This window comes from Orbicella faveolata, unplaced genomic scaffold, assembly GCF_042242905.1.
Source record: "Orbicella faveolata isolate gen_17 unplaced genomic scaffold, um_ofav_v1 contig_46, whole genome shotgun sequence".
Taxonomy (NCBI): Eukaryota; Metazoa; Cnidaria; class Anthozoa; order Scleractinia; family Merulinidae; genus Orbicella; species Orbicella faveolata.
Genome location: NW_028301576.1, coordinates 12,453,506 through 12,468,259, shown reverse-complemented (window position 1 = coordinate 12,468,259; position 14,754 = coordinate 12,453,506). Strand labels below are relative to the sequence as shown.

The following is a 14,754-nucleotide window of genomic DNA, read 5'->3' as shown; positions in this document are numbered from 1 at the left end:
GTTATCAGTGACTATTCAAAATCAAAAGAACTTCTATTGAATGCTCATACCCTCCTTGAAATTCCAGGTTGTGATTAAAACATGTAGTGGTATTGAAAAGCACAAAGGCTTATCCTTTCCATTCAATTTCAGTGACCTAATTCAAAATCAGAATAATTTCTTTTCAAAGTCCTTAGCCGTCTTCAAATTTTAGGTCTGATTAAATCATGTAAGTTAAAGTATGAAGTTATCTTTTCCATTCAATTTCAACGACCCATTTCAAAATAACGGTACGGATTTGTATTCGCCCGACATGTACTCCAATTCCAAGTTATATTTATTACCTCTTGAGAATCGTTGTCTTGGTCCGCGTTCTCAATAGAACGAACAGCCGCCAAGAGTGGTTCATCAATCAAATTCATTGTTGATTTTGAGGACGCTGTCAAACTGAATTTTATGACGCTGCAGTTTTGATAATCGATAATCGATTTTGTGAATAATAAGTGCGCGTCTCCACGTGCTCGAGCACAAAATTAAAAGAACTGGGGAAAGCATGTTGGACCATTGACTTTTATTAATGTGGTGGCTCCTAAAAGAGCCTTTTGGTTCTTACCTACATAAAGTCTGTAGGATTTTAAAAGGTGGCCATACCTTGCTTTCTCTGCTTCAAGAAGACGTGATAAGCTCTGGACAACGGATGCGCCGTAATGACGCGGAATTTGTCGCCGTACGATTCCTTCCATGAGAAATAAACGCAAATCTCGTCCGTGGGATAACCCCACGGACAGACTCCGATGACTTTCTTCATTTTGAATACGTACATGTAATAGTGGCCATGTCCCGTCTTGTAATCTTCTTCGACGATTTCATAATCGTCACCAGCGACGAAAGTTTTCCTTGCCAGAAAGGCCACAGTTGACGTTAAATTAAACGTCCGCAGGAATTTGGATGCACCGGAAGTCCACTGCAAAACTGCTGGGGTTTATCGATCGATGGCACACTACTGAGGCCATGCTGCGCAGACCCAGAAAAAAATTAGCAAATTTTGTTTTTTTATTTTACAAGAAGACACATGGCTTAAGGTTCCAGGCAGATAGTGCAACTGGCAAATAAGAAATCATCATGGGCAATTTTAAACCAATTGTGCGTGTTCATTGTTTTTAAAAGTGCTTTCACGGTGTTGTTTGTATGAAGACGTGATTGATCATCGCAGTTATACGCACAACTTAAGCAGTTGTGAAATTAAAGCCTGAAAAAAAATTCAGACCAGAACGGGATTTGAATCCATGGCCTCTGCCATATCGGGGCAGTGCTCTACCAACTGAGCTATATATCAAGCCAATTGGGAACTGGCCACATTGTGAGTTTGTAATATACCCGTAGATATTGAAGAATACAAATGAATATATGAAATTCACATATTTGGACTGCGGAGAATGTTATGAAGACATGATTGATCATCAGGCTTTATTTAATTTCACAACTGCTTAAATTGTGTGTATAACTGCGATGATCAATCATGTCTACATATCCGATATTCCGTCCTTACCGAGCCTCTTCGTAGGCTACTCAGTCCTTTAATTCTCAACCAACTGCTGTGCGTGTACCTTTGATTAACATCCATACTTGTCTATATGGTAGTGTGACTTTAGATCACTTTTCCTTGCCTCCCCCTAACCTACACACATACAAATATACCATCATAATTAAAGTGACAAATACTGCAGTGTACAATGAAATGTCGTCTGTCTCACGATGCTGTCACCAATGACCCAATCGCCTGATGAAGACTAGCAGCGCGCATTCGAAACTTCGCTATGACATCACAACTGATCACATCGTAAGAACAAGGATGATACTTTGGTACTACTAAATATTTAAGATGTGCCGTTTTTAAACGTTAACTTTTTACACTTTTAATCTGGTGCAAATTCATTTAAAAGCTTCATCACTAAAGCTGGAAGCATTTATTCGCAACTCCCTCTGCTTCTTTTTAACTTGCGTTTACTAGCGCTACAAAGAGATATTTAGTCTGGAAAGTCGCTGACTTTCGCACACATTGCGTGCCTTCTCTTGCATGCCTGTAATTGGGCTAAAATATTCCCAATTTCTCGTGTTGACGAATTTGGAGACGATGTCTCACTAAGAGCCTGTCTAAGGTTTACGCAGGATGCCTGAAGGCATTACGCGTGATCAGTTTAATTCTTTGTGTACCGCTTCTTGGAATACACGGACACTGAAGCATAGATTCCCGTTAATTCATCCAGTGTTATCCTCCATTGAGTGCGCAAATTTCACCTGGAGCCGATTATAAGGTACTGTGTGTCCCTCAGTTGATGTCTCATTAAGCTAAACTAGCAGTCAGTTGTACTTTCTTGACGTTCATAGCATGTTTCGGAGATTCGGAGTTAATCAACTGATAAATTTTAAACTGTGACTGCTTACATTCTGATGTTGGCGTTCTTACCAGGCAGTATAATTTATCAACGTTATTGTCAATGTATGTTACGAATTCTCTGAAGTTATTGTATGTAGTTCAATTCTTATGTCAAGGTAAGTGGCAACTTGAAAACACTAGTAACTTCATAATCAAAAAAGGCTGCGAAACGCGGGTTCAAAAATGCTTTCCACTTCTAACAAAAGACTTAGCCAGTTTTGCATTTGTGCTGAAGCGAAAAAGAATTGGAAAACTGGGCAAATGTTTAGTTCAAAAGGATGAATTTATATGAAAGTCTCACGTTCTATCAGTTTTATCGAGCAGATAGTAAGTTTCGCCTACCGAAGCACTTTCACTTTTGATCTTACATAGTCATAATACATTGTTAACAAAAGCGTTCTGTGGGTCTTGTGTTCTTGCGTTCTTGTATCGAGCCTCGCTGATGCAAAACGTGTTAGGCAGCCAGACATCAGAAAATTACTCGAGAATTTGACAACTTCTCTGACTCACATATTGAGTTGGATCGACTTTTTTTCACTGGGTACATTTAGAAGACCGCCAAGTTCAGATTTTTGGAATTATAGTCACGATTGAAAATCGACTCAACAATTTCGATTTCGAGTCTTTTCACTTAAGCAACAATGAGCTGTCTGGTGACAGACCAATGTAATTATCTAGCCATGCATGTAGCTTATGGAGGTGCATTGTTTCGATGGACATAAGTGTTGCAAGGTATCCCGACGTGCCGAACAAACATCCCTTCGAGAGTGAGTAGCAATGCTTTCAGTCTCTGAATGATACGGAAACTACGATTAGTACTGGCAATGTGGACCAGCCTGGTCCGAGTGCGACTTTAGTTTTAGGTTTTATGCAGGATGCCTGAAGGCGTTACTCGTAATCAGTTTGTTCCCCCGGGGGAGGTACTTTGGGAATTTCTGGGTGGGGATGTGCCGCTGGGACCAAGGAACCCTTAGCCTATACCAGAGCTAGTTCAACTGAATTTTGCTACCCTATGCTAGAGTAAACTCCCCAAATCCCCCATCTATCGACACTGTTGAGGCTGATTTGCGTAAATTTAAACTTGCTGATTTGATTTTTTTTATATTTTTGAGTGGCAATTCCTGGTTTCCTTAGTCTAGATAAAATCTTCAACCAACTAGTCAGTTTTGTGAAAAATGATACCCTATTCTAGACCCAAACGCTCTGATTTATATACCCTATCCTAGAGTAAACTGCTTGAAAACCATACCCTTCACAGCGGCACATACCTACATAGCCCGTATATGGCAGTGCCCCCCCCCCCCCCCGGGTTTGTTCCATTCGTTATGCACGACGTACAATCTGCTTTCCATAGATTCCGTCAAGTCATGTAGTTTCATCGTGAATTGGGTGCGCAGGTTTGACCTGGAGTGGATTGAGGTACCGTATATCTCTCATTTGATGTCTCATAAAGACAAATTAGCGGTAAATTGCTCTTTTTCCCGACTTTCTTGACGTTAGTTTACACCATGGTTAAGAGGTTCGGAGTTAATCAAGTGATCAATAAACAACTACTCTTTACACTTGTTGGCGTTCTTCCAATCCGTAGATACACGTACTGACTCCTTTGTAGTTATCGTATCTTGTTTGACAATTTGGTCAAATTTAGAGACAACATGAAAAAGAATGGAACTTCATAATCAACTAATACTGCGTAATGCAGGTTTAGGAATGCTTTCCACGGCCAATGAATTCCATTCAAACGTCTCCAGTTTTGGCAGTGCCTTGAAGAGAAGGAGATTCCGAATTCATAAAGATGGCAAACGAAAACTGAGCTAAAGTCAACCTTCACAGTCCGGTTGTTCAAAAGAGGGTTAAATAAACCTTGGATTAGAGTTAATCTGTAGAATTCTCTAACCAAGGTGAAACCTTGTTGAAAGCAGGGTTTGTGCGTTGGTTCGTTATTCTTGGCTAACTCGAGAAATGTCAGAAATCAAATTTCAGAGAAATTAGCTCGCGATTTTCAGATTTCCATACACGCACTTTAATTACTTGCGCAATCATAATTTGGCGCCATTTCAAAATCGAAAATTGTAAAGTACCTTTTCTCGACGCCTAATTTTAAGATCTCTTTTTCTGGAAAGTTGTTTGTTATGTCTCGCAAAACAATTGTTGGCATGCATACATTTATTCATCGGGTAAAATGTTTATAATATTCCGTGTTGACGAATTTGGAGACGACGACTTAATGAGAGCCCGTCTAAGTTTTATGCAGGTTGCCCAAAGGCGTTACGCGTAATCGATTGGTTCCATTCATGTGCAACGCTTCTTGAAATGCACTCCGACACATAGATTCCCATAAAATCATTTAGTTTTATCGTCAATTGAGCGCACAATTTTTACCTAGAGTCCAGAAAGGTACTGTTTGTTCCTCATTTGATGTCTCTTGAAAAACTAGCGAGCAATTGTCCTTTTTTGAGGGTTCCCTTTGGTTTGTAGCATGTTTGCGGAGTTAATCAACTGATAAGACAATACTTATTGTTTATAGTCTGCTTTCAATGTTGGCGTTGTTACAGAATCAGTAGTTTGTCAATCTTGTTTCAATGTATGTATTAGCGACAATTAATTTGAAAAACGCTGGTAACTTGATAATCACCAAGCGCTGTGAAATGCATGCTTTCCAATGCTGATGTTACAACATTGAGACTTCTATTTTTCCATCAGTTGTGTCGAGTTCGAGGAGGAGCAAAATTCGAATTCACAAAGTTGGTAAGCAAGAACTGATCAAAAGTATAGTTTAACAAGGTAAGCTTTGCAAAATTAGCTATCTGTTTTATTTAGCGGGTAGTAAGTTTTCCCTTACTGAAGCACTTTCACTTTTGCTTTTCCATACTTAAAATACAATGCACAAAAAGCCAGCCCGGTGGGTTGCAGAGATTTGAATCGAGAATAGCTTATTAAAAAGCGCATAAGTCGGGGCACAAACCTATTATTTCGGACTTTTGTAACGCTGGCATGGTCAGTAATGAAATGTGTATAAAATTAAGGAATAGTGAAAATGGACAAGAAATGCAGCTCATTTAACTATGAACAGAAAGGAAATTTAATATTTAGTAATGAATGTCATCTATTTCTAGTGATGATTTTTCACATTCGCCAAGAGATATTTTACGCACTTTGTATTAAGCTACCGAAAGTCAAGAAAGTGGCGTCAGACCGCCAATTACGAGACTTCAGAAAATTATTCACACGTTTGACAACTTCCTCTGGCTCACATATTGAATTGGGTCGACCTTTTTCTGTAGGTGCATTGAGAGCGCCGTCCGTTGCAAACTGAAATATACGAACATGCAATTTTAAGCTTATTTTCGAGATTAGTGTGGAAATTGAATACAGTATTCGGTAATTTCAATTTCGAATCTAGATCACTTAAAGAATGCTGAATTGTCTTGTTCGGACCATTGTAATTATATGCAGCCATATTTGTGGGAGGCCCATTGTTTCACTGGGTATAATAAGCGCTGTAAGGTATCCAGCAGTGACCAAACATCCCTTCGAGTGGGAATAGCAATGCTTCCAGTTAATGAATGATACGGAAACTATGATTGTGGACCAATTTGGTCCTTGTGCGACTTTAGTTTTAGGTTTTATATAGGATGCCCCAAGGCGTTACGTGATCAGTTTGTTCCATTCTCTCGAATTTCCTGTGAACCGTTTCTGAGAATGCACGCCGACGCATATTCCGCTTTCCATAAATTCACCGACATTGCGTCATTCAGTTTAATCGTATTAATCTAGCGGCAGAGTTTTTGCCAGGAGCCGATCAAGTCAATCAAGGTACTGCATGTCGCTCAGTTGATGTCTCTTTGAGGTAAATCAACAGGCAATTGTACTTTTGCAGGGTTTCTTTATGTTTATACCTTGTTTAAGAGATGAGGAGTTAATCAACTGATCATTGAACAATCTAATGTTTACGGTCTGTTTTCAATGCTTGCGTTCTTTATCATCTTGCTGTAAATGTATGTTGTCGAATTCTCTGTGGTTATCATATGCAGTTTAATACTCTGATCAAGTTGAGTGACAATGAACTTGAAAAAGACTTGTGACTTCTCATAATTAATAGACCAACACTTATTGTGGAATGCGTCTATTGTGGAATGATTGCCATTACTGATATTATAGAGACTTTGCCAGTTGTTCAAAAGTCTTCATGAATTCGAGGAGAAGTAAAATTCGAATTCACAAAGCTAGAAAACTGGAAAATTTGGAAGGTTCTCAATTTACTTTATCAGGCGGATAGCATGGGTTGTAAGGTTTAACGCCAACCGAAGCACTTTCACTTTTGATTTTTTCATAATTACAATACATTGTTAAAAGAAGCATTCTGTGGATCTTGTGTTCTTGTGTTCTTGTGTTCTTGTGTTCTTGTATCGAGCCTGGCTGGTTAAAACGCTCACATGCAAGTCTTTAGCAGAGATCTATTATTTCGGACTTTTGTAACACTGATATAGCCCGTTGGAAAATGTGTATAAATTTGTAATGCCCAAGAAATGCATGCTCATTTAACCATGTTTAGTAATGAATGTCATATCTATTTCTCGTGATGATTTTTCACATTCTCCAAGAGAGACCTTATGCACTTTGTAGTAAGCTAAGGAAAGTCAAGAAAGTGGCAGAAGACCGTCAATTACGAGAATTCAGAAAATTACACAAAAATTTGATAACTTTCTTTGACTCTCATATTGAATTGGGTCGACTCTTTTCTGTAGTTGCATTGAGAAGAGCGTCCGTTGCAAATTAAAACATACCAACATCCAGTTCTAAGCTTTTTTTCGAGTTTTTCGATAGTAACGTGCACAACTGAACACATGCAGTATTCGGAAATTTGTTTGAACAATGCTGAGTTGTTTTGATGTGTCAGACCGTTGCAATTATCTAGACATGTTTGTGCGGCGCACTTCGAAAGTAGTTTAGATTATGGAGAATATAAAGAATATTCAGGTTAATTTGACCTATATTCGTTTTAAGAGTATTGAGGTGACGTTTGCAGTAAACAAGCAAAGATGTTAAATCCGTCACTGGTAGTGACAGGACCATTAAAGTATTGTTCAGGGTTTCTGATCAATCTGCGTGTCTAGATTTTTGGCTGCGAGTCGAGAAAATGATAGCCTTCTTCAGACTATATACAACCTTCACAGTCCGGTTGTGCAAAAGAGGGTTTAATTAACCTTGGATTAGAGCTAATCTGTAGAAATCTCAAACCTAGGGTGAAATTTCGTTGTTCAAAGCAGGGTTTGTGGGTCGGTTTGTTATCCTTGGCTAACTCGTGATATTAGCTTTCTGCGAGGTTAAGCTGGTGCCAGAGTGAAACGCACGCGTTTGATACCTTTCCTTAACTGAAATATTAATACTTTGTTACTGGCTGTGAGGCCCAAATCCTCCATGCCAGCAACCAAAAACTTCCCCGTATGCTGGCTACCTGTTGCTCATTATGCCAGAAATATCAGAATCAAATTTCAAAGAAATCAGTCCACATTTTTCAGATTTGTATACACGCACTTGAATTACTTGCGTCATCAATATTGGACACTTTTTCAAAATCGAAAATTGTAAAGTAACTTTTTTCCGTCTCATTTTAAGATCTCTTTTTTCTGGGTTGTATTTTGGCTATGTCTCTCAAAACAATTGCGTGAATACATTTATTTATCAGATAAAATGTTCATAATTTCCTGTGTTGACGCAAGTTTTTCGCAGGCTGCTCTAAGGCGTTGCGCGGGGTCAGTGGGTTCCATGCAGCAATCTTGTTCAACATTTCTTGAAATGCATTCCGACGCATTGATTCCCATAAACGCATTCAGTTTTATCGTCTCTTGAGCGCACAATTTTCACCTGAGGCCGATAAAGGTACTGCTTGTTGCTCAGTTGATGTTTTTGAAAAATTAGCGGAAAATTGTCATTTTTTTTGCCGGTTTCCTTACGTTTATAGCACGTTTGCGGAGTTAATCATCTGATTAGTCAACACTTACTGTTTATAGTCTGCGTCGATGTTGACGTTATTTTGTCAATCTTGTTTTAAATGTATGTTATTGAATTCTCTGAAGTTATCGCATATAGTTTGATCAAGATTAGTGTCAATTAATTTGCAAAAGACTGTTAACTTCATAATCGCCAAACGCGGTGGAATGCATGCTTTCCACGACTGATATTACAACATTGAGACTTCGCCAGTTTTTCCATCAGTTGTGTTGAATTCGAGGGATAGCAAAATTCGAATCCTTAAAGTTGGTAATCGAGAACTGAGCAAAAGTTTAGTTTAACAAGATAAGCTGTGGAAAGTTGTCTATCTATTTTATTAAGCGGGTAGTGAGTTTTCCCTTTCAGAAGCACTTTCACTTTTGATTTTACTTAGCTCTGATTAACCGAGCTGGAGGTCTGTATGGGAGAATCTTGACCGAGGTCGTGAGTACAGACCGAACGCAGTGAAGTCTGTACACAAGACCGAGGTCGGTCAAGATTCTCCCATACAGACCGACTTAGCTCGGTTAATAAGATTTTTATTATATGGCAAAGAAAAAGACTTTAATAGCTGGTTTTCACATGACGTCACTAAAATTCGAACTACAAAACTATTGATCTTCTTGAGAGTTTACTTTAATGATGTATAAGAGCAGCTGAAAACTAATATTCATACAAATTTTCGCTCCGAATGGGTTCTTGGTTTTGTGATACAGTACCCTTGAATTTCTAAGCTTTTGCGTGACGCGGCATTTACATGACGGCCTAGAGAGCTGTCATGATGCTTAAAAAAGTGACTAATTTCGGGGAACTTGGCTATCTGAACAGTTCATGTCTTAGAAAAAGTATTATTTTAAAGTTTTAGACGGTTCCTTGAACTCTTTTGTAGCAAAACTCAGTGACAGATGTTTCTGTTTGTTTCCGGCCGCCATGTTGGTGCCCATACGGATGGGCACCAGCATGGCGTCTCCATACAAATCTCTATAAATCTGGGTAAAAAAATTCTCCGCGTATCTCGCATAAGAAAAATTGCTGTGACCAGAATTTTGGCGAGAGTCTTTGCATATTTACCTTCTTTCATTTCCCAGATTCTGGACTTATTCTATTGACCGGTTTTGATTTTTATTTTGATCTATTTTGAATTGCGTGACACTGAAAACCAGCAATTCGTTTAATGTAACTGGTTTCCTGACATTTTGATTGCGAACGGCGATGAACTTAACTTAAACCTGCCGAAGGTAGACTGTTCACAGTCCCCTATTTTTCCGTGAGATCGTGGATGTCGATCGTTGAGTTCGACGGGCCGCCATCTTGGTCTCTTGATGCGAGCGAAACTGGGGAGAGTACAAAATGCCCGTGGGTAGGGGTGGTGGAGGGCACGGCTGGCGGAAAAAATAGGGAGACTGTAACAGCTTCACTCTGTCTCATGTTCAAGGGGCGCGGCCGCCAGTTTGGCGCCTCCGGTAGTCAAATCAATTAACAATCTCCTCCCCTGAAAAAAAACCTGTCAAATCAGGGATGATGATATGATTACACGAGAGTTGATGACGAAAATGAACGTCAACAGAACCATAGTGGCTTACCCGACCGTGAGAGGTGAAATCAGGACCTTCAACATGCAAGGGAACCAGCAAAGATACGAGTGCAACAATTTATTTCAAGGCAGAATTCCTAACAGAGTCATCGTTGGGCTTGTGCTTTCAGAAGCCTTCAATGGTACTGTGGCACATGACCCATTATGTTTTCAAAAGTTTGGTGTGAGTAACATCAGGCAACTGGTCAGAGGAGAAGAGTACCCTTACGAGACCCTGGAGCTAGTGCACAACGACGGTACCCAAGATCTGAGAGGTTACTATCGATTCTTACAAGCCACAGGATGTTTGTGCAAACATCAAGGTAACATGGTCAGAAGCAAAGACTGGGGTCAAGGCAAGAATTGCACACTGTTTGTATTTGACAATGCAGCCAACGGATGTTTGGACAGTCCGGTGTTGAACCCCAAGCAGTCAGGAGAGTTACAGATTGTGCTGAAATTCGGTGTCGCACCAGGTAACAATATCACAGTCATCTTGTACGGAGAGTTAGAAAAACTCTTGGAAATAGACAAGAACAAAGCCGTGTTGTACGACATTTACCAACGCTAATGGAAAGAGTACCTCTGAATAACGTGCAACTGGATCATTTGGCGAAAGCGGATGCCATTTTGAAACCTTACTTTTACGGGACGGTGGCTTGTGATCGATTACCACGTCGACCGATCAAGGAAGAACCTCGTGGGTATATTGTAAACACAGATCCACATGATAGACCGGGCCGACACTGGCTGGCGCTTTGGACCCATAGTGGGAATGTGTGCGAGGTGATGGACAGCTACGCCCTACCTTTAGAGACTTACAAGTCAACGCAGCCTTTGCAAGACTGGTCAAAAAGTCAATGGAAACATGTCAATTACAATGGACAGTCTCTGTAATCGATTTACAGTAAAAGCTGTGGTGATTACGCCTTGTTCTATTTAAGAGACAGAGCGAGAGGTCAAAGCATGAACGAGTTCTTGAGGCGTTTCTCGAAACATGATTATGTAGACAACGTTCACAAAATAGGCCAGATGTTAAAGAAGTTGATCGAGAAAGAGTTAGAATGGGATAAAGTGTGTAAAGTGAAACATCACCAAGACACCTCTCGTTGCGGTGTGAGATATTTAGTGTAATGATTGTTGGTTTGACATTAAAATACGATTGAAAACGTTCATTTTCCGTGTGATGATTTTGTAGTACAATGGTTAGTATTCTCGACTGTCACTCGAGAGATCAGAGCTCCATTCCCCGTTGGGTGGAATTTTTCCTTTCCATGCGGTATCAAAAGTAGCATGCCCATGCGCGTTTGGTCATTTGGACTCATGGAACGACGCAGGGTGTGGCAAGACTGTGTTTACCACCAAACGTTTACTGAACAACCTCGATTTGTCTCATACCCCACCCTCCCAAATACATTATTGTTACGGAGTGTGGCAAGACGGGTTTCAGCCCATGAAAGAACAGGGGGTCAAGTTTCACGAAGGCATTCCCGACACAGATCAACTGAAAACGTGGTTTCCTAAAGGCGGATGACTCGTGTTGGACGATCTAATGGCTGAAGGAGGGAACGATAAACGAGTGTTGGATCTGTTCACCAAACATTCTCACCATCAGAACGTCACCGTGCTCTACTTGTGCCAAGACGTGTTTCCGCCGGGGAAATATGCCAAGAGTATTTCCAGAAACGCCCACTATGTCGTAGCCTTCAAGAACCCACGAGATCAATTAGGCATGAGAAATTTACTGTTACAGGCATTTCCCACCCAATGGCAAGTTTTACAAGACACGTTTCAACGTTTGACAGAACGTCCGTTCGGATACATGGTCTTGGATTTACATCCATGCAGTTCGGACGATCAAAGGATTCTCAGCCACCTTTTAAAGGACGAAGGATGTATGAGATGTCACAAATTCATCGAGACATCATGATGAGTTCTTCCCAAGATTCAATCACTACCGTATCTCTAATGAACGGATCCAAGAAAAGCGCCCAGTTGGTAAACAAAGATTAGTTGTACCGATTGGATGGGCAAACTCTATCATCTGGCTGACATCGCCTCAGGAGAGAAGATTCATTACTATGATTTTACATCTCTCTATCCGTTCATTAATAAGAATGCTGAGTATCCTGTCGAGGTCACAATCTTACCTCCAGAAAAACTGTTTCATCCAGTACTTCCGCTGCGTGAAAATGGTAAACTAACATTCCCGCTATGTAGAGCCTGTGTACAAGAAGAGATGGAAAAACCAATGCTACAACGGTCCTGGGTTTACAGTCACAGCGACAGTGAAAGACAAATTACAGGTACATGGTGTACCCCCGAACTGAACAAAGCCGTTGAGAAGGGCTACAAAATAACTTACAATCACGAAGTGTGGCATTTTTCTGAAACGAGGAAAGGTCTCTTTAAAGACTATGTGAATACATGGTTAAAGATTAAAGAGGAGGCAAGCGGCTGGCCAGCTCATGTAGGCGATGATCCCGTCAAACAACAAGAACATCTGAGATCCTACAAAGCGAAAGAGGGCATCGAACTCAACCGCAACAACATTGAAAAGAATCCCGGCAAACGTAGCCCTGTAAAAATGATGTTAAATTCCATGTGGGGGAAGTTTGGCCAGCGCACCAACAAAACTCAAATCAAAGAGTTCGGAGATCCTATGAGGTTCAGTGCATTCCATGAAAGTGATGCAAATGACATTTGCTACGTGAGTGTATTGTCTGAAGACATCGTTGAAATTCACTATAAACTGAAATCGAATGACGAATCTGTCTCACCAAACCTCAACATTTTCATCGCTTGTTTCACGACATGTTGGGCTCGACTTCGTTTGTATGCAGCTCTAGACATGCTACAAGAACGAGTACAGTACACAGACACCGACAGCGTTATTTTTTCCAGTTTACCTCGTGAAAACAATCCTCCCCTTGACGACTTTCTCGGTGATTTCAAGGACGAGTTGGGAGAAGACGACTTCATCACTGAATTTGCGTCCGCGGGACCGAAAAACTATGGTTACCTCACGAAGAAAGAAAAAGAAGAATGCAAAGTGAGGGGAATCTCTTTAAACAGTGAAGGTAGCAAGTAGTTAAATTATCAAGTGTTGCGGCAAAATGTTTTAGACGAAATTCAACGCCCTCTCGAGAAAACGCGACAAACTGATATTTACAAGCCTTATCACATCGTCCGAAACTCCAAAGAGTACTCACTGACCACAGTCTCTCAAACGAAAAAGTACCAGCTTGTGTACGAAAAACGAGTGATAGATCCCTACACCTTCAAAACATATCCCTATGGCTATGAAAGAATAACAAATGAGGACGTGGACATGATTGAACTGTTGTGCCATTTGTAAACACTTTTGTAAATAGTTTCATTCATAAGGTGAGCGCAATCCACTAAGGAGTTGCACACGGCTCTGTCCTGTAATTTTAGGGAAACATTTGATATTAAAGTTAATGGTTAACTTTAAAATTGCGTGATTACTTTGTTTATCTTATAAACCAGGCTTTTTACTCGGTCAACACGGAAACGAGATTAATGACGTCAAAGGGGGCGAGGCTTCTGGTTACCATGGATACGTCAAACTCGAGAAAACAATAGAACTCCTTTCCATAACAATACTTTTTCATTTGCATGACACTACCTGTCAAATTCGTACTGGACTAGCCCATACCACTACTAACGACTTATCCATGACGGAAACGAAACCGACAAACGGACTTCTAACAGACCGACTTAACAATATACGGACGAAAAAACGACCTATTTGACTAACAATAGACGGATCGAAACCCACCAATGACTGATGACAAACTTTACACAAGTCTTTCAGTCAATACCATCATGGCTATACTGACCAATCACGTTCAACGGACCAGACTTATAACATCATCGACTGACAAACACTATTCACTTGACTCTGAAGATGACTTCCGTTCAGGTTGTCGAAACGTCAGTCACCAACAACAGTTCTTTTCAGAACTACACTCACCCGAACGATCACACTATACGAACTAGTAATAAACATTTATAGCTCAGATTAGAACATACGAAGCTTTCTTATCTACGACTGTTCGGCCCGATACTAATATGACTGAATTGATCATCTTGCGGTAGGTGTTGAAATCGTTCAAATTTTCTGTACAAATGACAAAGAAACAATGATCTTAGAACTGATTTTTATGATTGAGAACATTATCTTCAAACTAGGCTGTTCAAACACTGAAAAAAAGGGTTAAAATGAGAAGTAAACAGCAGGCTTATACTCACGTAGTGAAGAGTACGTGAAACCAGGCACTTTCCCGTAGTAGAAAGCAAGGCTACGGCGGGAAAGCCGTACTGGTACGCGCGTCATGACGTCACCGGAAGTGATCTTTACTATCTGCCGCCGTACTACAGGCTAGCCGTACCATATCTTAAAGTCCCTAATGACCCTTTTACCACGGGAAACTGCATTTAGTGAGTATGACCAATATTTCCGGAGGTAACTTTCCCGTGGTTAATATCCATGGATACATCAAAAAGATCACATGCAGCGCCTTTGACATTTAATGTAGTAAGTTGCATCGGTGTTTTGATGTCCAAGGTGTTACGAGCAAATCACGTTTCTCTGTTTGTCATTAAACCATTGACTCCTGGAGCTTTTTGCCAAAAACGCATTTTTTGGACATTTTGGAGATTTTCAGGCTGGATATGGGGCAAATTAGCTCCAATCTACTCAAAAAGGCATTTGCAACATGGCAGCATGTCTTTCTTTCCACGAGCA

The 14,754-nt window shown here is 40.4% G+C and overlaps 2 protein-coding genes, 1 long non-coding RNA gene and 1 pseudogene across 3 annotated transcripts in view; all 4 read left to right on the top strand.

Moving 5' to 3' along the window:
* The window catches only part of LOC149098416 (gamma-aminobutyric acid type B receptor subunit 2-like), a 202,585-nt gene that overhangs the window by 105,326 nt on the left and 82,505 nt on the right, over window positions 1-14,754 (top strand). The window lies entirely within an intron of this gene.
* Window positions 2,150-5,497, top strand: LOC149098426 (uncharacterized). Its single transcript, XR_016203960.1, has 2 exons — window positions 2,150-2,294; window positions 5,120-5,497. It is a non-coding gene; the product is annotated as an uncharacterized LOC149098426 (long non-coding RNA).
* Window positions 9,334-11,158, top strand: LOC149098425 (uncharacterized protein F54H12.2-like). Its single transcript, XM_089278586.1, has one exon. The coding sequence runs from the start codon at window positions 9,937-9,939 to the stop codon at window positions 10,552-10,554; it is 618 nt and encodes a 205-aa protein (XP_089134712.1). The 5' UTR covers window positions 9,334-9,936; the 3' UTR covers window positions 10,555-11,158.
* LOC149098424 (uncharacterized) lies at window positions 11,437-12,995 on the top strand (annotated as a pseudogene).